Source organism: Ornithodoros turicata, chromosome 2 (assembly GCF_037126465.1).
Source record: "Ornithodoros turicata isolate Travis chromosome 2, ASM3712646v1, whole genome shotgun sequence".
Classification (NCBI taxonomy): Eukaryota; Metazoa; Arthropoda; class Arachnida; order Ixodida; family Argasidae; genus Ornithodoros; species Ornithodoros turicata.
In genome coordinates this window covers 110,501,255-110,523,236 of record NC_088202.1, presented here as the reverse complement: position 1 = coordinate 110,523,236, position 21,982 = coordinate 110,501,255, and the positions used below count along the sequence as shown (strand labels likewise).

The 21,982-nt window shown below is 45.9% G+C and overlaps 2 protein-coding genes across 4 annotated transcripts in view; one reads left to right on the top strand and one right to left on the bottom strand.

Annotated features, from left to right (window-relative positions):
* Window positions 1-15,197, bottom strand: part of LOC135385954 (AP-4 complex subunit epsilon-1-like) — a 36,337-nt gene extending 21,140 nt beyond the window's left edge. Inside the window, exon 1 of one of the 3 annotated variants that reach the window (XM_064615608.1) lies at window positions 15,081-15,197. In XM_064615608.1, the coding sequence (XP_064471678.1) occupies window positions 15,081-15,113 (33 nt within the window). In that variant the 5' untranslated portion in view covers window positions 15,114-15,197. Of the gene's footprint in view, window positions 1-529; window positions 1,327-15,080 lie in introns of those variants that run through there. The other 2 variants (XM_064615607.1, XM_064615606.1) reach the window with 2 other exon arrangements.
* On the top strand, window positions 922-14,686 carry LOC135385956 (uncharacterized). The gene is made up of 4 exons (XM_064615611.1): window positions 922-1,160; window positions 1,422-1,695; window positions 13,503-13,688; window positions 14,572-14,686. The coding sequence occupies exons 1-3, from the start codon at window positions 1,002-1,004 to the stop codon at window positions 13,601-13,603; spliced, it is 534 nt and encodes a 177-aa protein (XP_064471681.1). The 5' UTR covers window positions 922-1,001; the 3' UTR covers window positions 13,604-13,688; window positions 14,572-14,686.
* Window positions 15,198-21,982: the final 6,785 nt, after the last annotated feature.

Sequence of the window (21,982 nt, the reverse complement as noted above, 5' to 3'; positions counted from 1 at the left end):
TTCAGACATAGGCAGCAAGTGAACCAAGTAAGCATATACCAGGGGCCTATTTTGGTCAAAGTAATCGACCTCGATTACTCTGTCTCTTTGCCTGTCATTGGTCGTTACGTGAAGGTGGCATGACCAAGTTGAAGGTGTCACAGAGAAGAAACAATTCCGAGCTGTACGTTTGCATGTAATAGCGCTGAAATATCGTCGAACATGTCCGAGGTAATGTGCTTAGTAGCCCAACCCTTTTCCTTCCTTTTTCGCGGTTACATGTGTGAACATTTTTTAACACACAATATTGCATCTCTGATAAGTCTGTTCAACTATGTGCTGTTTACTGCCAGATCCAATCCGCGATGCGAGAGCATTTACCAGTGGCTCGCCAACTGCCATCAGTCTGTAGATTTCTCGTAAAGGGCTCCTTGTGGTGTCCATAGGTTACATTTGTACTCAAGATGGTGTTGACAACAGTATCAAAGACGCCGCAAAGACAGTGTCACGCTGCACAAGTATGATCAGGTGCACTGTTTCTTTGTCTTACTTCTTTAGTTGGCGCAGATGCTATCTCAACCAGCTCCTGAACATAGGATGCATCACCACGCAAGTTCCGTTCCAGATAAGTCTGGAACATGTGAACAGTCCTCTCCATTATGGCAGACATTCTGCTTTTCCTTGATCACTTCATGTGCGAAGCAAAACGACGTAATAAACATCGACGCCTTAGCAAATGCGAGCAGTTTCGTTCCCGGTTCATGCTGAAACAGATACTACGGAGGCCGTCATGTTGGATCTTGTTGGATCGTCGAGCGGATTTACTAAACTGTCTTAAGTTAAGAAGTGAGTTTTCAAGAACGCCGCATTTTGTCCTGTGCTTACAATTGCAGTACCACAAGGAATGTCAGCAGCTCGTTAGCTTTTTAGTGAGCTCAGTGGTTCAGCGAACATGACAGCATAGCATCGTCGCATCGCCATCACTTCTGCGATCACGTGGTCAAGTCAAGTCAAAATCGACAATGGCTGGTCGCGGACGGGGAAAAGTGGCAATAGCTGCATTTCCCGAAGTCCGTCACCAATTACGACGTCCGAAAGAGGAACTACTTGCTGTAAATGGCAGCACAACCACAAATTCATCTGTTGATGGGACGCCACAGAAAACCACCGACGACACACCGGTAAAGACCTTAGTTACTTTCACACTGCTTTTCTCGCACAAAGCCTCTTGTCTGCAACCATCTGCAACTCTACAAGTAACGAAAAAAATCGGACAATGCACAGTGCTACTGCACCGGCTCTTAGCGGTGTCTTGTAACGTATGTGGCAGGTGTCTCTGTGACATGTATGCACGTGACTTTTCTCGTCTTTCTCTTTTCGGTAACTCCCGCTTGCTGCGTCTCACGTCAAACCTAATGCTGCGAAAATTTGCTGTATTCCAGGACAGTGAAGACCTGAAGAAACTATGTTTTCGACTGAAATACCTTCTCTCATCTTCGGATTCAGATTTCCCGAAAACAATAGGTGCTGTCAAGGTTGCTGTTAAGACAAAAAATGATGCAAGGAGCGCATCCGAGTACATGCACGAACTCAGCCAGTTGGGTGCCGACCAAGCCAAGATTACTGCGCTAGCCTTTGTTGCCCTGGCAGATTGGGAAATTGAGGGGAGCAAGTTTCGAAAGTTTCTATTGGACAAGATGCAAGCAGATTTTGAAGGTATGTTCATATACCTGTACCTTGGATACTGTCTAATGCCTCCGAATATAACCTGTACTGTTCTGAACTGCGAACAGTATGCTATCTCTCACCTGCTTTCTTCGTGTTGTCTCCTAGCTCTGTCTTGTCTCATACCCAAATTTTCATACTACAGTGTAGAGATTATGAATGGTACACAGGTGAATGTAGCATAGAAACAAGACAATTGGTGATGGGTGGAACTTTTGAGACCTACACTGAAAGCTAAAAGGCCTAGGTGGAGGTGGTGATGGTGAAAGGGGCTCGCCATTGTCGGCCTCACAGAGGTGGACAACGTCATGACTGATGCCCTGAGGGAAAGTGTGTACTATCCTAACACAAAATGCATCTATTACAGACATCCAAAGTTAGCAAAAGCAGCAGCCAGTTGTCTGGGTTTGGTTGATAATAGTGATGGTCACTGGCATAGTACCTCCACAGTTTCCTTCGTTCTTAGTAACTTCAGTGGCAGAAGGCACTACGTAGCTTCTTATTCTTTTTTTAGTAAGAGTCATGAAAACTGTCATCTCCAGGCACACGTAAAGCATTAACTTATTTGTATAGAGAGATGACATTGGCTCATTCCGGCTGAGACGTCCGAAGTCGGTGGCTCGACCATCAGGGATTTCGAAGAAACTTTCTTGTGGGTTTCCACTTCACGTGCACAAGACAGATGCAAAATATTGCGGCCCCAAAACTAACTGCTTCTCCACACATTGCGCAAAGCCTCGCTCCCTTTGCGCGGCTCTTGCGTGCCAACCCTTCAGCGGATCGGGAAACTTTTAACGGGATGCTCTTGGAGAAGGGTACAGTAAAACCTCGTTAATGCGTACCTGACGGGGATGCGAAAAAACTACGTACTAAGCGGTAGTACTGCCTAATGGAAGAAAAATGGAACATGTTCCACAAAATGAGGATAGATATCGCCGGTTATTCACCTTGCAACAAGATAGTCTGTTATTTTCACTTTGTGCCGAGGCGGCCTTGGAGCAACGATCACAGCTTCAAATCCACAAACATTGCTGGCGAACTGTTCAAGAAGTCCCCGTTTTCTGGCAAACTGGTGGTATGGGTGATGTCCAGTTTCTCCTTGATGTTGAGGACACGGTGCCATGGCATGGTGCTCTCCCACAAGCCAGCACAAGTGACAAAGAAGTGAGAAACGAAACTATAGGAGGGGGAGGAGGTTCGGGGCCAACTTGCCCTCTCCACTCTGTGGGAGAATGATTCAATGACCTCTCCTCCTCGCAGGAGTAACGTATCGGCCTCGCCCCCTCTCTGGAGGAGCCACATGCTTCCAAATCTTCGTTCTTGGTAGGGATGGAGCTAGTTTTTTTTGTTGTTCTGCACTGTCTGTTTCAGGACGAAAAGTACGCATTAACAGATATTGAGGCTGCGAGCAGCTACGGCATCAGCGGGTAGCAAATACGTGGGTTTCAATGGGAATCGCGGCGGGAATTCAGCGCAACTACTGCTTAAGCGGAATTACGGCTTAAGCGGGTACGTATTAACGAGGTCTCACTGTATGTCTATTTGTGAGCGGGTTTATGGCGACTTTGAACCTAAAACAGCAGAGAAGAATGACTGCCAATGTTGCACAAAACTTGCAGTATTTGATTTTTTTATGCTGCATTACATATCACATATCCAAATATTTTTTTTTTTGTCATTCAATTCTCACAATGTGGACATTACCTCAAAAAAATTTCAAGCCTCTATGTGTAGCCATTTTTTTAAATAAAAAATCTAAAATTTCAGTTTTTTTTTTTTCAAAAATGCTTCAGTAGAGACGACGAAAACGCTAACTGCCGGAGGTCCTAGAACCTCAAGCGGGGTATCAAAGCGTGACCAATGCCTCCAGTTTGCAGGAATAAAATACCTCTGGAGGGGGGGGGGGGGGGGGGTTCCTTGTTAGGAACATACAATTTTTTGAAGTAGAGTGGTGTAGGAGCCATGCCACACGTTAGGTTTCTGGTTCCGGGCGCTCCTTTACCCCACAACACTTGGCTGTTCCACGCTTCTGATGTCATGAAGGTACGTGTGAATAAAAGAAAAGTGAAGGGACAGATGTCTCCCTTGACCGTGCCGAACACCGACTTGATGGCATTGTGCAAGCTGTGACGACGCCAATGTCAGTCATGCGGATACCCAAATCTGAGGTGTTGTGCAGTTCGTTCTTTCACTCACAACGGAAAGTGCATCGGTCAGTTGCCGCAGCGAAGATCTGGGAGATGAGAATGCTAATATTGCGCAAACATGCTCATTTGAACCACAGAAGTGCAGCCCTTTCTACAGTATCATGAGTATTCAGCTTTCAAGCCTTATCGAGGAACAACAGTCTCGGCGCAGTGCAGCAATCATCACCGACATATGTGGGTACCACTATTACTACCTCTACGCTAATAAGTGCTCATTTGCAATAGACCTCTGACCAAGAAACATCATGACGACAGTAGGCAGACTGAAACTGAAACAAATCTGAAGGGGAGGGCTGGGTTCCACGAATGGGCACTCATTCCCTGCCTCCTATTGAAAGAAAAGTAGGACTGAAGGTCGTATCCCTTTCAGGGACCATCGTAATCCCCTCAACTCTGTGGCTTTCGGGCGCGACCTTGTTCGCCCATAGATTCGAGCATAGCTCAACTCTACCAAATTGGTGGCACTGTCGAATGCTATGACATCATTTGTTTACAAACAGGGAGAGGTCTATAACGTCCAGAAACTGCGCTGATCCATTTGCAAATCACAAAAGGAAATTTTGGAGCATTTCTGTCAGCCTGGCCCAAAGGTTTATGTCAGTTGACTGTTCTTTCGTACATGAGGACAAGCTCTGCCCGACTTGTTACAAGTCGTGCATGTATGTCAAAGCAGCTTTCCAGTACAAGAACTTTGCGAACTTCTAGAACCTTGAAGAGGACTTGGGTGTCGCTGCCACTTGGAACCTCTTCGCCACCAGCTGCGGGAAAGGACCTTGCGGTGGCATAGGCGGAACAGTAAAGAGACTCTCCACGAAAGCCAGCTTGCAAAGACTGCATGAAAATGAGATCCTGTGTCCACGGGATCTATTTCCACGGACTGAAGGGCATCTGTATGAGATACATCCAATATGAATGCCAAACGAAAAGTTTTTTCTTACAAACAAAGGTCTGCGAAGAAGGAGAGATACTCTGAGATCGGTTTAGGCAAGCTCTCTCAGTTCAGGGTGCACACAACTATGCACCGTTTTCAACCGTTGTCGCGGACACACCTGCGGCCGCCGTTAAGGCAGAATCAACCCAATGTATTCTCTATGGGCATTGCTTTGGGAAGTTCATCTCGAAAACTACCGCAGTAATGGAACAGTACGCCGAGCTGGTAATACATGGGCAAATTCTGCACGTCCTGACATATTTTTTATCTGAATACAGCAAATAGGCGAATTTAGACGATTTTTTGTTTCTGTGAATGTGAATACATGGAGTCCTATGGGAGCAGCAGAAATCACTTCCTCAGATCTTTTAGCGACGAAATAAACGCCTGAAAAATATGTCAGGACGTGCATCTGTGTCCCCTGATGACAGTACAAGCTAAGTTGCAACGTTAACCTTCGTATTATTCAAGATGAACGGGACAAATGTGTGGACATTTGTCGTCTGCTAGCATGGGCTGCATTGTGCTGCCCCCAGTGGGCTTCCGCTCCGGGAGAGGGGATACATCGAGATGGGAGGTGCGAGAGCAAGAGAAAAGGCAAACAGCTACGTGCACTGCGTGAGGTTGTTGTTTCAACCTGCCTTGGCGACGGGACAGAACGGCGCGTGTCTTATCGTGGTGAATGACTTTGCCTGCTCTATCCGGCGTCAGCGTCGTGCATCGATATTCCTCACGCATGGCCTGTTACTGCGACCTCGGCTGCAATCAGTAGGACATAAATTGGTGTAATCGTGGCGTAATGCACGATACAAATAGGTGTTGAAGAGAAGGTACGTCTTGTACTTTCTGTGTGTCAGTTGCGTGATGTTTTCGGGGGTGCGCTTGTTTTATTACACTGGTTCACGACCCAGTATATGCTTCAGCCTAAATATGGAGCGAAGGACAGTATTCATAGCTGAATCTGGCATGGTCAAGATGTGCTGACATCTCATGTGACCAACACAAGTGCACGATAACATGAGGTGTGCGTGATAAGGTGTCCAGGATGTTACTAAGCTGCCGCTACGGGAAGGATCGCCGTGAAATGTGGCTTGAGAACGAGAAGACGTGCCTTGATTTTGAACAAGTATGTCGGAAAGACGCTTGAATTGTGTACCATTATTATGGTGTAGCATTCCACTCATGAGGACCTTTCGAATGCCGTGTGCGGCTGTCCTTATATACAACAGCAGGTTCTGTTCGTCGTAAATCAGACCATCTGTTTATGGAATTTTATCGTGCATGTGCTTCTCTTCGTTCCTTAGTGCCACTTCTATGTACTCTGGGTCATTCCTAAGTGTGGGAGCTATGTGTACTAGTTGTCAAGAGGACAAAATTAAAGGCAATCAAATGGACTGTTCATCTGCATAGACAAGTGTTATTCATTTCTGCTTAGTTGCACCACGTACACACAGGTGAGCGCAAATAACATGTATGCGGGTGACCGTGACTACAAGAGGTACAAAAAAATCCAGCTAAAGTTATTGACACTGGGCATATAAGATGGTGGTTGATCTTGCCTGCGCCTTGCTCGTTATGGATATGAAAGAACTGATGTTCTGAGGCTGGAACAACATAGAAGGGACAAATACATACAATCCAGAAGATGTGGGTTCGAGTCATACACCTGGCTAACCTTTTCAGTGACTTTCATCTTTCATCGTTATGGATGTCCATTGAGTTTTTCCGGGTCTAGCTACAGGATTTGTGTGAGACCAACCACACGGCTTCATCCACAGTTATTCGCGTGCTTGCACCGATGGTTCAGCACATCATATTTTCTGCCGTGTTCCTATGTTGAATTATGCGATTATGATACGTGAAATAACAGACGCAGGCAAGTCATGGGGATATTCCTGCCGTCATCCTATCCCCATGGTGTGATTTGCAAACATTTCGGTGGGGGGATGGGGGAGGGCGGATATATTGAAAGGAATATATATATATAAAGAATGAAAGGGAAGCGCCAGCCATGCACAGTCCGATTGCTCCCGCAGTGTGCTCACCAACAGGAGCGTATACAGGGTGTTTAAAAAAACGTGTCATTCGGACTTTATAAAAAAAACGGGGTGACGGAAAAATACGGGGTAAACGGCATTTGGTAACGGTAACTGAATTTGCCACCTTGTAAAAATATTTTCATTTGATTTTAATTAAAAGAAATTGAATTTCTTTAATTGAACTCCAAAATTTCCCAAGTCAACCTAACGTTTTTTTTACAGAATTAGAGAGTCCGTAGCGAACTTAGTCAGATCCACCAAGAAATCCGCTCGATATTGCAAATGGAACTGCCCAAAACAAGTCCCGAAGTTGAGGCTTCGGAGTTTCGGGTATTCAACGGCGCACCAAATCAGTCGCGGGTACAAGTTGCTTAGACACGCCGTCGTCCGCGAGGGACGTTAAATACGGGGTGCCGTGTGATGAGCTTTCATCGCACGTTAAAGAACCCTCAGGTGGGCAAAAGCAATCCACAGACCGACCGCTGTGGCGTCGCTCATGATCTCAGTTGTCTCGCGACGTAAACACCCAATTATTACCAAATCAGTCGCAAAGATGCGCCAAGGGCAGGACATGTTCCTGCCCCCATGGAGCTAGAACAGTTTATCGCCGGACCGGCGTCCAGCACAAGACGCGCCGATAACAAGGCGGGTGACATTCCACCATACGTCGATAAGCGGCAAACAAAAATGATTCCGCCTCTTTTTTCCCGCCCTGCTTTTTTTTCGACCTTCTATCTTTCATGTGGGCAGGAGCAAGTCCTCCTCTCCACAAATCTTTGCGTCTGATTTCGTGCGCCGTTGAATACCCGAAACTTTGAAGCCTCAATTTCTGGACTTTTTTTGGGCAGTTCCATTTGCAATATCGAGCGGATTTCTTGGTGGATCTGACTAAGTTCGCTACAGGCTCTCTAACTCTGTAAAAAAAACGTTAGGTTGACTTGGGAAATTTTGGAGTTCAATTAAAGAAATTCAATTTATTTTAATTAAAATCAAATGAAAATATCTTTGCAAGATGGCAAATTCAGTTGCCACACAAATGCCGTTTACCCCGTATTTTTCCATCGCCCCGTTTTTTTATAAAGTCCGAATGACATGTTTTTTGAAACACCCTGTATACAGTTGTGCATAGCCCGGGATTGCATTGCATGCAGACTGAGTCAGACGTGTACAAGATACTCGAAAATGTATTTAAGAAAATACAATAAATACTAATGTTAGATTGTAATTAAGATAGAGTATAAGCACATGAAAATCGAAGTATTTAAGATAGAGTAAAATACTTCATATGGTATTTGAAATACAATACTATTCATCCTTGAACGCAAAAAGTCACTGGTCAATGCGGCAAGTTGCTGCTATGTGACATGAATCACCTAAACTCCGCCTCTGTGTGGTAGAAGTCATCAACATAAGTCCCAAAAAGATGACAAAGAGGTACCACATAACTCCACTAAGTATATGTGACCCAAAACAAAGCCAACTTCTAGCAGGTCCCTGCTCGACGAGGTCAGAATTCGGCGTCACCGCGTCAGGGCACACATAATTGAACCCTCACTGGCCAAGGATTAGTACACACAGGGCAAGATCTCTAAATGGAGACTTCCAAGAAGGGCCAATTTCCGGGTCAAGTCCGAGGCACTCAGGAAATTTCCACTGAACAAGCAAGATAATAGAAAGACGAGACACAGAAAGTCTGAGAGGGAGATCTAAAATATGTAATTAGGGTATGGAGTAGAAAATACCATAACATGCATTTTAAATAGCGTACAAATACACAATACAAAACGTAAGTAGAGTGCTAAAATACCGCTAATGGTATTTGAAAGACATTATTTTAAATACAGTACTCAAAATACGTACAAGTCTGGACTGACCGTATACACACACGATATCTACACTCACTGCACGCGAATAGCATTCTTATGCAGCTTGCCAGGATGATGAAGTTGCCACAGAATTTAAAAAGTTCGTCCAGTTCGCTCATTTCCACTGCTTTATCCCGTAGTTCCATGTGTCTCGTGAATCGTGGATCAACTAGCTCATGAATCATATATCCTACATAAAAGTTCCTAATGTCAGGCAATATTTTTTGCCAGAACGCAAGGTTCCTATTGATGGTTACAACTTGCAGGTTCGTCGTCGACCACACTGCGAGTGTGCAGTAGCTCCTCTTCGCAATGTTTAGCTGAGCTAGTATATGATAGAAGTACTTGTGTGATTCTGGAAGATATAAGCTGCCGTCTTTCGATATTTTTACGCCGGATGGAATGGTTGCGAGCGGTTTCTGCGATGGTCATGTAATTCTGTGCTGTTACAGGGCATCTTATTTCGAGGATTCCGTCGTTGTTGATAAGGCTGTCAGGAGTGGTGCATATGTAGGGTATATCAGGGTCGACGAAAAGGCCACATTTTTTCGCTTCAACGTTCGGGGCATCTCGCTTGGAATGATGATGATGCGTTTTCTTCGTGGTCGATGACGTACTGACAATCTTTGCTGCGGAACGACTTGGGATACATTATGACCTTCACTAAGGAAGAGTGCTTGAATGTTTTTCTATGTGGGCGACATATACTATGTATTCAGGTTGATGATATCCTCATCTTTCTTTGTGAGTGCCATAGGTCGGACTTGTTCTGTTCTAGTGTAGACTTCTGCAGACTGTGAGCTTCCTGGCTGGTCAACTGTATGCCACGCACAAAGTCTTTAGCTTTCTCAATAAAAATTGTCCTGTCCAGATCGGGTCTTTGAGACTGTCCTCCATAGTCCTTGTCTTCAACGGTGCTTGCGAATTTGGTTGTTCTCGACATTGGAGCCTTGTTGAACCGCAATTGCATTTTGCATTTTTGTTCGTTGCGCGTTTGTCTTGATGTTATTCGTTATACGTTATTCGTTACTGTTGCGGTAGTAGGTAACGTGTTACTAACGCCGTTACTTCTGATAAGTAATGCCGTTACTTTTGCATTACTTCATGAGGTTTTGCTTATAACATGTACCATTTTTGGTTGAGTCACAGAAGTGCATTCCGCAAATCAATACAAGCAATGTTGGGCACAAACAAGGGTCACGCATGAACACAACACCTTATTGCAACGCAGAAGTAGTTGATGTTCAAAATTTTCGTCTGTGAGCTTCGCCCGTAGGGCTGAGAGGACGCCTAATGACCAGTGAGTGCTCCTTGTCAAGGTTGATAGAGACGGTGACCTTTTATCTCACATAGTAAAAATCCAAACAGCCAATCCCGTGGTACTTTGTTACTTGTTCAGAGGGTAGAGGCGATTTTTCTTGCGTGCTTTTGCCCCATTCGTCCGAAAAACACCAGAGGGAGTGAAAAACAGAGGTGGTAAACAAAGGTGACATCTCAACCAGGGTATAGGTCAATAACCCTTCTTTTGCGTTCTTTGTGGGTGTCGATGTGACCTTAATTCTTGTCATTGTTGAAGATGAACAGAAAAAATCGGGGATTTTCCCGGATTCTGCAGGCACGCTCCTCGCTCAAGCTTTCAAGTTTAGACGATAAAGCAATGTTCCCGAACACGCAGTAACGCATAACGCCGTTCCGCGTTAGTTATTAAAAATGTAATGACGTTACGTTACTCATTACTTTTCTCCCAAATGTAATGCGTTACCATATTTCACTCCTCGAATGTAACGCGTTACGAGTAACGCACTACTTTGTAACGCGTTACTCCCCACCTATGTGTAGGAGCAAACGATATGTGAATCATACCTCAAGGTCAGGCCGCAACCCGCTTGCTCTCGACGGCTCCGCGCTTACTAGGAGGAAACCGTCACTTCCATAAAGGAGAGCAAGGAGCGTGAAAAAAAAAGCGAAGCATAAAAAAAAGCTTTTTATACACAGATTGTTTTTTTTTTAATCTACAGCCTTACATCACAAGCCTAGGGGATCCCACTTACTGGTCGTGTGTTCGAAAGAACGATTCTCAAAGGGCCACCAAGGCTATTGCATTTTGTTGAAGCAGCGGTATGCGTATATTCCCCCTCTCTTGATACTGTCACCATTTCATTCCACCCTCTAAAAATCAGAATATTTCCCGGATCATTCAAACTCCAGAGTTTCAAGTCTGCAAACAGCCACAACAACACATACGGGATGATGATGACTGAGGAAATTACACACTACAATATTGGACCACTACCCCATGGCTCACAGGGGGGTTATGAGATCTATAATGATGATCATAATGAGAATGTGATGCGCAGAGCAGAAAACTTGAGTTACGAGCCCAGGGTTGATGTAACACGCTGGACGCATGCACGACGTCATGGCAGACGAAAACAAAGTCCGCAAACTTGGACTGCATATTTCAGAAAACGAAAAGGTGCCAATGAAACGAGAAAAGTTTCGGCACAATAGCAGCGTCAGGAGAGTTTCTCGTCTGTGCGCCTCACAGACGCAACACGGATCCCATTGAAACATATGGAATTGAGAGCAGCAGTTGTGTGAACAGTCCCATACACATAAATATGCTCGTGCTCGGCCCATGAAAACTTGTGTGAAACCGGCCTCGTTGCCACGTTCCCTCCGAGCGAAGGTTTCGGAAAGACCGCCGCGCGAGAGACAGAAGACAATTTCCTCCAAAGCCACTGCCACTGGGATCTGCGACAGCGACACATGGCACATGCGCAAGCGGGATACTCCGCCACCAGCGCCGAGGGAAAAAAATATGAAGAAAACAATTTCGCAGCGGTGCTGCCATCCCTCGATGGTAGCGTGCAAACAAGGAGCGGAGAGGACCCCCTTAACATCAAAGTTCGAAGTAACTCGTTACTGTGACTAAGTTCCTTTTTTTGGTAACTTGTAACTTAACTCAGTACTTTTGCACCGTGGTACTTTCAAAGGAACTCGTTTCTTTTTCGGGTAACTTCACCAAAGTAACTTAAGCTAAGTTCCAAGTTACTTTTAATTCGCTTTGCACTCATGTCCACATATTTTCTGGCTTTCTCTCCTGTTCTTTCATGGTATTTTTTGCCATAAAACGTGATATTCAATCAATGACAGTATTCTGTTGGGGAAGTAAGAACCGCTGCCATTTAAATGGAGCTGAACCATTGTGCGCCCACAGGGAGTAAGATGCAAAGCGTTCGAATAGACCTCTACCAGAGAAACGTCATCGTGACGGTGGTAGACAGGCTGAAACCGAAACAAATTGGAAGGAGAGGGCTTGGTTCCACGAACAGGAACTTGTTCACTCTCTCCCTTTGAAAGAAAAGCAGGACCGAAGGCTGCGTCCCTTTCAGGGACCACCGTAATCCCCCGAAGACCGTGGCTTTTGGGTGCGACCTTGTTCACCTCTAGCTTCGAGCGTAGTCTAACTCTCCCAAATTTGTGGCGCTGTCGAACACTACGACGTCATTTGCTTACAAACAGGGAGAGGTCTATTGTTGGATTTGAACGAAAACGATCTAAGCGTGTTGCACCTCTGTGGTGCTATTTTGCGTCCGAAGAAACTTGGAAGTAACTCGTTCTTTTTTTTCAAGTAAGCCTGTAACTGCGAGTTACATTTCAGTCCGAAGAACTTCGTTATTAACGAGTTCTTTTTGACGGGTAACTTCTAGATCTGTGGTTAACGTCAACGTCAACAACAGGGGCAATGTTTTCCGCGTTTTATGATAACGTGTTAACGAAGTTGTTGTTCACTGTGAAACGCAAACTTGTAGTGAAACGTTCCAATGAAACGCAAGATACAAACACCACTTTGCCAGCAATCTAGAGACACAATATTGAGACGTGCAATTTGCTGGTTGTCGTGTGTGTTGAACTTTTAAGCTCCATGTTTTCCATACATTTGGGAAGTCTCTTGCCACTTGTTATTTTCTTGATGCTTTTGTCATTAAAGTGTATATGACACTTAGCAGTTAAGAGTTGTGGGGCAAAAGAAGTGCCCAGAACACGGAAACCTCGTGTGCGACATGGCTCCTAGACTGCTCTACCTCAAAAAATTTTATATTCCTGACAAGAAAAAAACACCCTCGAGATATTTTATTTCCTGCAAACTAGAGGCATTGATCTATACTTTGATACCATTCTTGAGGATCTAGACCGTCCGGCACTTCGCCTTTTTTTTTGTCTCTACCTGGGCATTTTTGCGAAAAAACTGAAGTTTGGGATTTTTTATTTAAAAAATGGCTACACCTGGGGCTTGAAAATTTTTTTTAGGTAATGTCCGCATTGTGGGGATTAAACTTTTAAAAAATCATTTCAATATGTGATGCGTGACCCACCATAAAAAAATCCTCATCATTGCAGGTTCTGTGCAACTTGTGCAGCCATTGTTCTCTGCTCTATGAGGTTCATAATCGCTAGAAACACACACGTAAATAGACATACCTTTCTCCAAGCGCATCCCATTAAAATTTTCCCGATCCGTTGAATGGTTGGCATGTAAGACACACTCAAAGGGAGCGAGCAGTTAGCTTTGGGACCGAAATATTTTGCATTTGTCTTGTGCACGTGCAGTTGAACACCACAAAAAAAAAAAACTTGTCGAAATCTCTGATGGTCGAGCCACTGACCTCAAAACGTTTGAGCTGGAATGAGCCATTGTGCTATCTTGATGGAATTAGTTTACATGTAATCATTTCTCTGTTGTCATTTGAAGGATTCAAAGAGAAGTCCAACAGGCGCCAAATGTACTACTGTGCAATGCCACGTTCCTCTGTGAGGTGTACTGCAGGTACCTGCTCAGTGGTGCTCCTCTGAAGCCCCTGCAAGGCCAGCGTGGGAGTACCTTAACTTCATGCTGCGAAGCCAACAGCCTTTCTTCGTTAAGCACTGCTTGCAAATTGTAAGTTGCTGCGTTGTTCTTTTTTTGCCTGTATTGTTATTCTGGATGCTGGTCAGGTGACACTAGCTTTGTACTCCGTAATGTAAAAGCCTGAGTCTGGGCACTCAGAGGGACAACGCAAACACACTACGCAAAAAGTCTGAGTTGTGTGTTTGTGTCCTCCCTCTGTGTGCCCAGACTCCGGCTTTTACATACGGAGTTCTTCCGCCAGCTGGCCTTCATATACGCCATCTTGTCTCAATATTCTGTTCAATATTGTCTGTTCTACTGCGTATTTCCTTCGGGCTTCACTTCTAGACAATAGGATTGTAGCCATCGACATCCATTGCCTTGAGAACGAGTTGCGAAAGTTGCCGTTACGCCACTCGTTCTCGGCGACACTTTCCCCCCAAATCAGAGGCAGTGTTTTTGTGTACGTTTACTCTCTGCGGCCCAGCCGTGGTGTAGGCCAGGTCAATGCGGCCTGCGACTCAGTTTGAGTTGGAGACCCCTGTTCTAGGTCATCGCAGTGACAGCATCTGTGAGAGGCAACTTTATACTACATGGACACAGAGAGAATACTGTTAGTGAAACTAATTTGCTGTGATGTGCATAATTGAAAACAGTATGGGGATCACATTATAGCATCTCTCTGTACAGAATGCAACTGCCTAGGAACAGTTTAGACCTCAACGTAATATATCAGATGTATATTTTATAAACGCCAGGAAAGGTCTGTGGGAGATATCTCCTGATTCAGTGATTCCTGAGTGATGAAAAAATTATCGAGTGATCTCTTTCAAACTGGGGCTTGTGTGAATGCATTATCCTTACAACTTGAACCTCTTCGTGTTCCAAGGATGATCCATGGATGTTTTTGCTCATACTTTCTTATTCTGCTCAGGTGGCGGAGCATGGAGGATTTCTTTCAAAGCATGGAGAGAGCGAGATGGCTTCGTTCCTTGATGAAGTCCGCAGCCTAATTGTTGAAGATGGTGTGGAAAAGCATGTGCGAAAGCAAGCTTTAAAGACATTAGAATCGTCTCTCAATGGCTGGAAACCATGTGCATCGAAATTTTATGAAGTAGTTAACGGAAGAAACTGAAAGCATGCCACACAGTCGTAATTTGTGCTAATGCTTCATGGTCATTGTCACTGTCACGTTAAAATATTTCATGTACCTCAAATGACATAGGCGAACAAAATAAATATCACATGCCGTTTGAATCGTTGAATGCTGTTGAATCCATTTTCTAGAGTGTGCCATTCATTGTGTTCTGGAGAAGAATATTTCTTACTACTGCCTTGAAGCTATTTGCAAGGGTCATTCAAGTTGACTGAAACTTTTATTTTTTTAAACGCAGTGGAAAATTCGGGAAGCAGCAAACAACACTAGTGTTTTAAAGTACTCACCGTGCGCATTGCCGTTTTACTCCCGTTCATCATTGATGATAACGCGAATATCCTACGCGAATTCGTGGCTTTGTTCCTGTGCAGTTTGATTTAACACGTGGCAAGAGCACACGACGCATATTGAGAGTAGTCCGGGATTTCCTATCTGGAAACGTCACAGGAACAAGGCTAATCAGTGAGCGGACGGAGGGACCTTGGTAGCCTTGGCGACCGACGGGCAGGAGGGCGTCATACACGTTCACATCATTCGTCATTCACATACGAGTCGTATCCTAGCGGCTCTCCAACGAACTATGCTCGGCGCGCATCGAAACGCAACGTTTTTCAACGTAATTTCCAGCTGCACTAATGCACTTGTCCCAGCGTTTCACGAGGGCTTGGATGCCAGCAGCGTAGAAATACTTACCGGCGCGTAGCAGCCATGATCGGACCGCATTCTTGACCTCGTCGTCGCAGCTGAAGTGGCGGCTCCCAAGGAACGCTTTCAGTGGGCCGAAGAGATGGAAATCGCTGGGGCGAGGTCTGTACTGTAAGGGGGATGTGGCAGCAACTCCCAGCCAAGTTTCTGAAGGTGCGTGCCGTGAGATGCGCGGTATGCGGGCGTGCATTGTCCTGCAGGAGGAGGACTCCTTTGGTGATGAGGCCCGGCCGCTTTTGCTTCAGCGCCTTATGTTCATCCCTGAGAACCTGGCAGTAATATGCACTATTGATTGAATCAACATGAACAACGCCAGCCTTGTCCCAGAAAACCGTGGCCATGACCTTACTCGCAAACGGGGTGCTTCGGAACTTCTTGGGAGCTGGCGAGCCCGGATGCTTCCACCGTATTGATGCGCGTTTTGACTCAGGAGTGAAATGGTGCACCCACGTTTCATCGCACGTGATGATCCGATCAAGGAACGACTGTCTTTCAGTGTCGAAACGGTACCTTAGCTCTTGGGAGATTTCCAGTCTTCTCTGCCGGTCAAACACGGAGAGCTGCCTCGGGACCCAACGGGCACTAACTTTCCGAAACTGGAGGTGTTCATGAATGATAGTGTTCAACGTTCCCACAGAAAGGTCCGTCTTTCGAGCTAGTTCGAGACATGTTATCGGTCGGTCCTTGAGAATCAGGCGCTCCACGAGCTGGATGTCCTCAGGAACTCTGACAGGGCTCTGAGCCGCCCCGGCCGGGATCGTCCTGCACTGATGTACGGCCGTCTCTGAACCGTTCGCACCACTCAAACGCTTTGCTGCGGCTAAGTGTATCGTGGCCATACTGAGCCTGAAGTCTTCTGTGAAGTTCAGATGACTTTACGCCTTCATTCACGAGAAACTTCATGGCAATTTGCTGTTCGATGTGCGCGCTCACTTCGTTGTCGGCCATCTTGTCCAGCACGTGTCTTCTGTTTTGCAAACTTTGAACCACCACGTGGTGAACGCGGAGGCCTGTCGCATGTGAAAATGACGAAAAGGAAGTAGCGCGAGCCATTTGGACACTCAGGAGACAGAAAGTCCCGGTTTGACTTGAACACCCCTCGTATATTGCGATGCGAACGCCAAGCAGACGACCCCGGAGACAATGGACCATTTTCACGTTCGCGTTGCCTCCGTCGCCTCTAGTACCGGAATGTCGAACGTCGTATTTCTACCCCAATTTTACATGGCGACGCCTTTCGAACTGACACGTCCCGTGGGAAAGTAGCGAGAGAAGATTGCAAAGCGTCCTCACGTCCTCGGCCTGGGTAGGTGGCTGCGTATGCGCTTACTTGTGGACACTTCCTTCTCTAGACACATGTCGCGCGCGGTTTCTTTGCGAAAGTAAATCAGGCGGGACTAAAGCGTAATTTTCACTTATTTTTTTCGACTGTTTCTGTCGTGATACTATGTATTAGGGCTGTGCGAGTAGCAAAATTTTCGAGTTCGAGTAATACGAAATCACTGTTTCGAGTATCGAGTCGAGTTCGAGTAGGTTGGCGTTCTATTAAATGATAAGCAACGTGTAGAAGCAGGAAGATAGATATAAAATTTCAAGCTGCTTTAGCGCCGCTTTTTTGGCCAAATTCCCCTTAAAAATGTTCTTTTGCGCTACAGTTGACAACAAAGAAGGAAATGAATGAGGATTATAAGAGCTTTATAAAAACAATGTGCCACCTAAGGACAACATTGCTAAATGAATATTGAAACCACAAAAGATTTACAAGTTATGGGTAGGAAAACTGGTCTTTCTACAAGGTGCGGTTTAACACTTTCCTTACCGCCGCAAAAATGGCCATTTTTGGGTGGTTTTGACAAATACATTTTTTGTGGCTGATAGTATCACTTCAAAATATGTTGCTATATAGGAAATGTAGCAAAATCAATGCCATATCGAATGATGTAAGTTTCATAGACAAAGCTATCCATGTATTTCCTAAATTGATTTTGGGACACCAAAAAATTGGTGCAAACAGCAGAAACCCTTCTGAATATACGCCTGTAACTTGAACAAAAATATCAATCTACAAGCTCTAAAATATACAAAATGTGGCAATCTTTGCCAGAAATAATATCTGAAAATGTCAACCCTCTGGATCAAGAAGTTCATGAGTTGTGGAAAATATCGTGAACACTGCATGTTGTTCATGTAACCTGAGCGACAAAGTTCATTGAATGAGTAAAACGGAAGTTAACGTCGTAATTTCCGCTGAAAACATTAGGTTTCAGACTCAGTTCTCCTGTTGCACCACATATTGCTATTTCGCCACTCTTCCATTCCTCCCGGTTAGTTTTGAGACAGGAAGAACAGCAATAGTGGAAGTTATACATGCCCACACATGCAGGACAAAAATCTGATTGTCTAACACCTTCAGAGGCGTTATTTGCGTTATAATAAACGAAATCGAATAAAAATATGCTTAAATTGGGAGTATTGCGCATTTGCGAAAGAGGTCTGCCGCGGGAACGCGACGCCCCAACCAAGATAGAATCACCAGGCTCCAACAGCTCCGCATGGAGCCCATAGTTTGAGATAATTCACACAACACTGGGCACACGACCAATGAGAGTGCAACGTTGTAGATATTATGCAATACCAGTCGGCCAATCAGGAGCCTTAACTTAGGCTTAGCTTTCGGCCGGTTCTGGCTACCATCGACTTCTACCGGATTTCACTCCTACCGCCCGTTACCCGATATTCAAAATAACTGAAGCTTCTTTTGGCTAAAAGAAATGTTTATTTGACACAAAGCACTGATTCAAAGGTCTGGTACATGGGTGCCACTGTGAATACAAACTCCACTGCGTTGTTGACGCACTGTAACTAAGTTCGAACTTGAAGCAAAACGAACGCAGCCCGACACGGCCGAGCGTGTTCTTCACTCTCCAACTGCTCCAACTCACGAAGCATTCCAGTTCCGGAGTTGATAGACTGTTCGTGGGATAATAGTCGTGTCCAGGAACAGCACAAACACACGTTGAATCACATCGACGCATGAATAAACTAGCGAATACTTCTACAAACTGTTCTGCCGTTTGACATCACTGAAACACGGAACACAAGAGGACGCCGTGCCGGCCGATTTTGTAATGAGCATCTTCTTTCCTTGCTTGCAGAGCGGAAGGCACTTGTGTGGCACGTAATCTTAATCCTGTTTTTGTTGTCAGCCCTCAAAATTCCACGGCGCCCGAACGCGTTCTTCACTCTCCAACCCACGCAGCACTCCAGTTCCGTAGTTGATAGACTGCACGTGGGATAATAGTCGTGTCCAGGAATAGCACAACACGCGTAGAATCGCAAGCTGTTCTGCCGATTGACATCACCGAAACACGGAACACAAGACGACGGACGCCGTGCCGGCCGATGCGAGCTATTTCGAAACTATGCTGAAACAGTTGAAACGGCCGCCGGCCCCGGGACGCTGCACGCAGGGGCGGATTTAAGGGGGGGGCGGGGGGGGGGGGGCGACCGCCCCCATACGGTCGTGTTCCCTATGTAAAAACCCCTATCTCCTGGACGATGCTGCGCTGCAACACACTAAATTTTCTTAAAACCGCCCGCCCCCCCCCCCATGACAGACGCTTAAATCCGCCCCTGGCTGCACGCACATGCGCGCGTAGAAAATGCGATTCAAAACATCGTCGACCGATCGGAGAGCGCACACAGTCTAGGCCAATGAGCTTGCAACGTTGTAGATTGTCGTAGTGGTACATAGTCTACAGCCGCATTCTCGGTTACCTGAGGAGGACTGGATTCACTGGAATCACCACACCGCCTCCTTGGCGAGGGCCAACTTCATAAATCGCTACCACAAAGAAAAGATAAAAGTGAAAATGGAACTCATTCTGCAGTGTTTATAGTATCCAACAAATGTGACCACTTGTCGAAATCTACTTTAGGGACCGAGTAGCGCCGCTCATAAAACGTCGATCACCGGTGATCGACTCTCTATGGGCGCGGTAAGGAAGCGTACGTACTGGAAATTTTCGTAGAGTAGTCCTACACAAGGCTCCATCCCTTTTCGGTTGTGTGGTGATGCCCCTTTCTTCACTCTTGTAGAACCGAAACAGACTCCCGCCGAAGAAACGAAAGTACGAAATGCGCTCCTCACATGTCGGATACGCTTCCGCGCGCGCGACGCCTCCATGGCCAGCAGTAGCCAGTTGAAGCCGGCTTGCCATTCATAGCCACTACTAAGTCTGTAGCCAAGTCGAGGGTCGAGGTTAGCCGAAGCTAAGAGTGAAAACAAGATGGCGGAATTGTGACAGCGATCACGGCTGCGCAAATGCGTGTTTCCAAACAGTGGAATCGTTGTGGCAGGTTATATCTTACATGTGATGGATTTTAATGTGGATCTAACGCGAGCTCGAAACGATATCGAGCACTCGAAAGTTGACGGGTCATCATTTGTCGAGTCGAGTTCGAGTCGAGTATGAGATCGACTTGACTCGAACTCGAATTTCGAGTACTACTCGCACAGCCCTACTATGTATAGTTTTTGTTGGGTCTGTGGTTATCCGCGTAGGGCTTCACATTTCCGTAAAAAAAAAAAAAAACAGTGAGGTTTGCTTGGGAACTTTCAAAGTTCAATTCTAAAAATAAATTTCCCTCAATTAAAAATTGTCGAAAGCCTTCCTAAATGGCGGCAAAAGTTTCTAGAAGGTAATTGCCGAAAGTCCCACAATCCTCCGGCGAGTACGCCGCCAGTTAGAATTTGTTATCACTTTAGGTGAAACACTCTGTATGTTTGGCATCGGCCGACAATCTAATTGGCAAATTTTTTTCGTCCGAAAAGTGCTTCGGTATTAATGAACGAAATTTAAAAATCAGCGCTGCTTCAGCAACTGCGGTCTCCAACACTGCTGTGGCCTCCGCGGGCTGCGGCCTGCGGAGGCTCCGGCGACAACGAGATCAGGGTGACGTCACTCCCTAACAAGAGATGTGAGAGGGCGTCGCCAGGGGGATGAACGTGTAGTATATTTCTATTGTTGGGAAAAACTCACGTGACCTCTAGCGTTGGGCCAATCGTTGGACGACGGTTGAGTAGATTTTTTGCTTTGCTTTTTTCTGTCTCCCTGGGTGACCTATGACGCTGGCGGTGCCTTTCCCCTTTCCCTCTCTCATCTGTTCTCTACCCTCTCCTCCGCTTTGGCGGTTCTGGATTTTCGTTCGCGTCGAGTGAAATAAATAACAAAATGCGGAAGCGTTGGCTGTTTCTGTTACACAAACTGCTTTATTTTTCGAGATAGATATTTCCAAATCACAAACTGCAGCCTGCTGTAGCTATGCAAAACACGAACATGATATGAACATTGTTTCTGAAGTTCGAATGATATGCCGAAGCAACTTTGCATTCACTGATGCTGATGTCTCACGTGGAAGATTTCACAGTAGAACAACAGTATATTGGCTGCACAGGCACACACATTCAGAGATCCGGCATGACAGAGAACATGTCCATATCCCTTTGCTGCTTCTGTAGGCGCCCTGGTTGACCCGCCACAAAGGAACTTGAGCAGCAGCTATGTCGAAAGATGATGCTCCAATCACTCTGGGTGGCTTATCCATTCTACTGTATCCATGCAGATGCTATTCTGAAGCAGATATCGGTTGAGTGCTTATACCTGAACAAGAAAAATAGGGATCAGAAAAGTGAAAACCAAAAATTATACCTGCGAAAATGCTGCGTATGACACAGGTCTGCGCTATGCTATTCTAAGCGGCAGAATGGAGTAGGAAGTGACTTACCTGTCATCGAGTGGGTAGCGGAAAAACGCAGTATTCGTGTCCTTCTTGAATCGTTGTCGCACCAAAGCAAGCGAAGCACACCTGCCTTACACTTATCTATCACTGAATTGACTTGCAGAAGTATCCATGAGGCACCGCGCTTTTCAGAGTCTGTATCGACAACATGTTAGGGAAGGACACTAAAAACCACCCAAAGCGGTACCGGCATAGATGCTTTGCTTGCGTCCCTGCTGCATCCAACACATTTCGAAACTTTGCGGAGAGCTGCTCGGTGGCTCGGTTGCTCCGGCACCGCCGACACGGTGTCGCCGGCTTGAGCGCGCCAAGGAAAGTTCATAATTTGAAACCAACCAATCAGCGCTCGCATACCGGGGGAGCGGCCTCAGGAGCCAATGGGCTCGTGACGGTTGAGAACTCGCGCTTCGACGTAAAAATTCTGACGTTTCATGACGTTCGATGACGTGAAAAGCTCGCAGCGCCTCACTTTAGTCCGCAAGTGAACTCGCGAGTTTCATCCCCTTGGCGTCGGCTGCACCGTAAGCCTCGCTCAGAAGAGGAAGGCTCCAGGCTCCTGCACCGCTGCGGCATCCCTTTTCTCAAGGCCGTGCTCTGATTTGTGGTGTATGGAATGACATTTTCGCCTTGTGTATACGTCTTTAAAATCATCAAGGTGGCATCCTGGAAAGCCGAACGACAC

What these genes read in the sequence shown, in the direction of transcription:
- LOC135385956 (XM_064615611.1), top strand. Translation starts at nt 1,002, where the DNA reads ATGGCTGGTCGCGGACGGGGAAAAGTGGCAATAGCTGCATTTCCCGAA. An exon ending in AAACCACCGACGACACACCG is followed by an intron (nt 1,161 to 1,421) that starts GTAAAGACCTTA and finishes GCTGTATTCCAG; the next exon opens with GACAGTGAAGACCTGAAGAA. An exon ending in GATGCAAGCAGATTTTGAAG is followed by an intron (nt 1,696 to 13,502) that starts GTATGTTCATAT and finishes TGTCATTTGAAG; the next exon opens with GATTCAAAGAGAAGTCCAAC.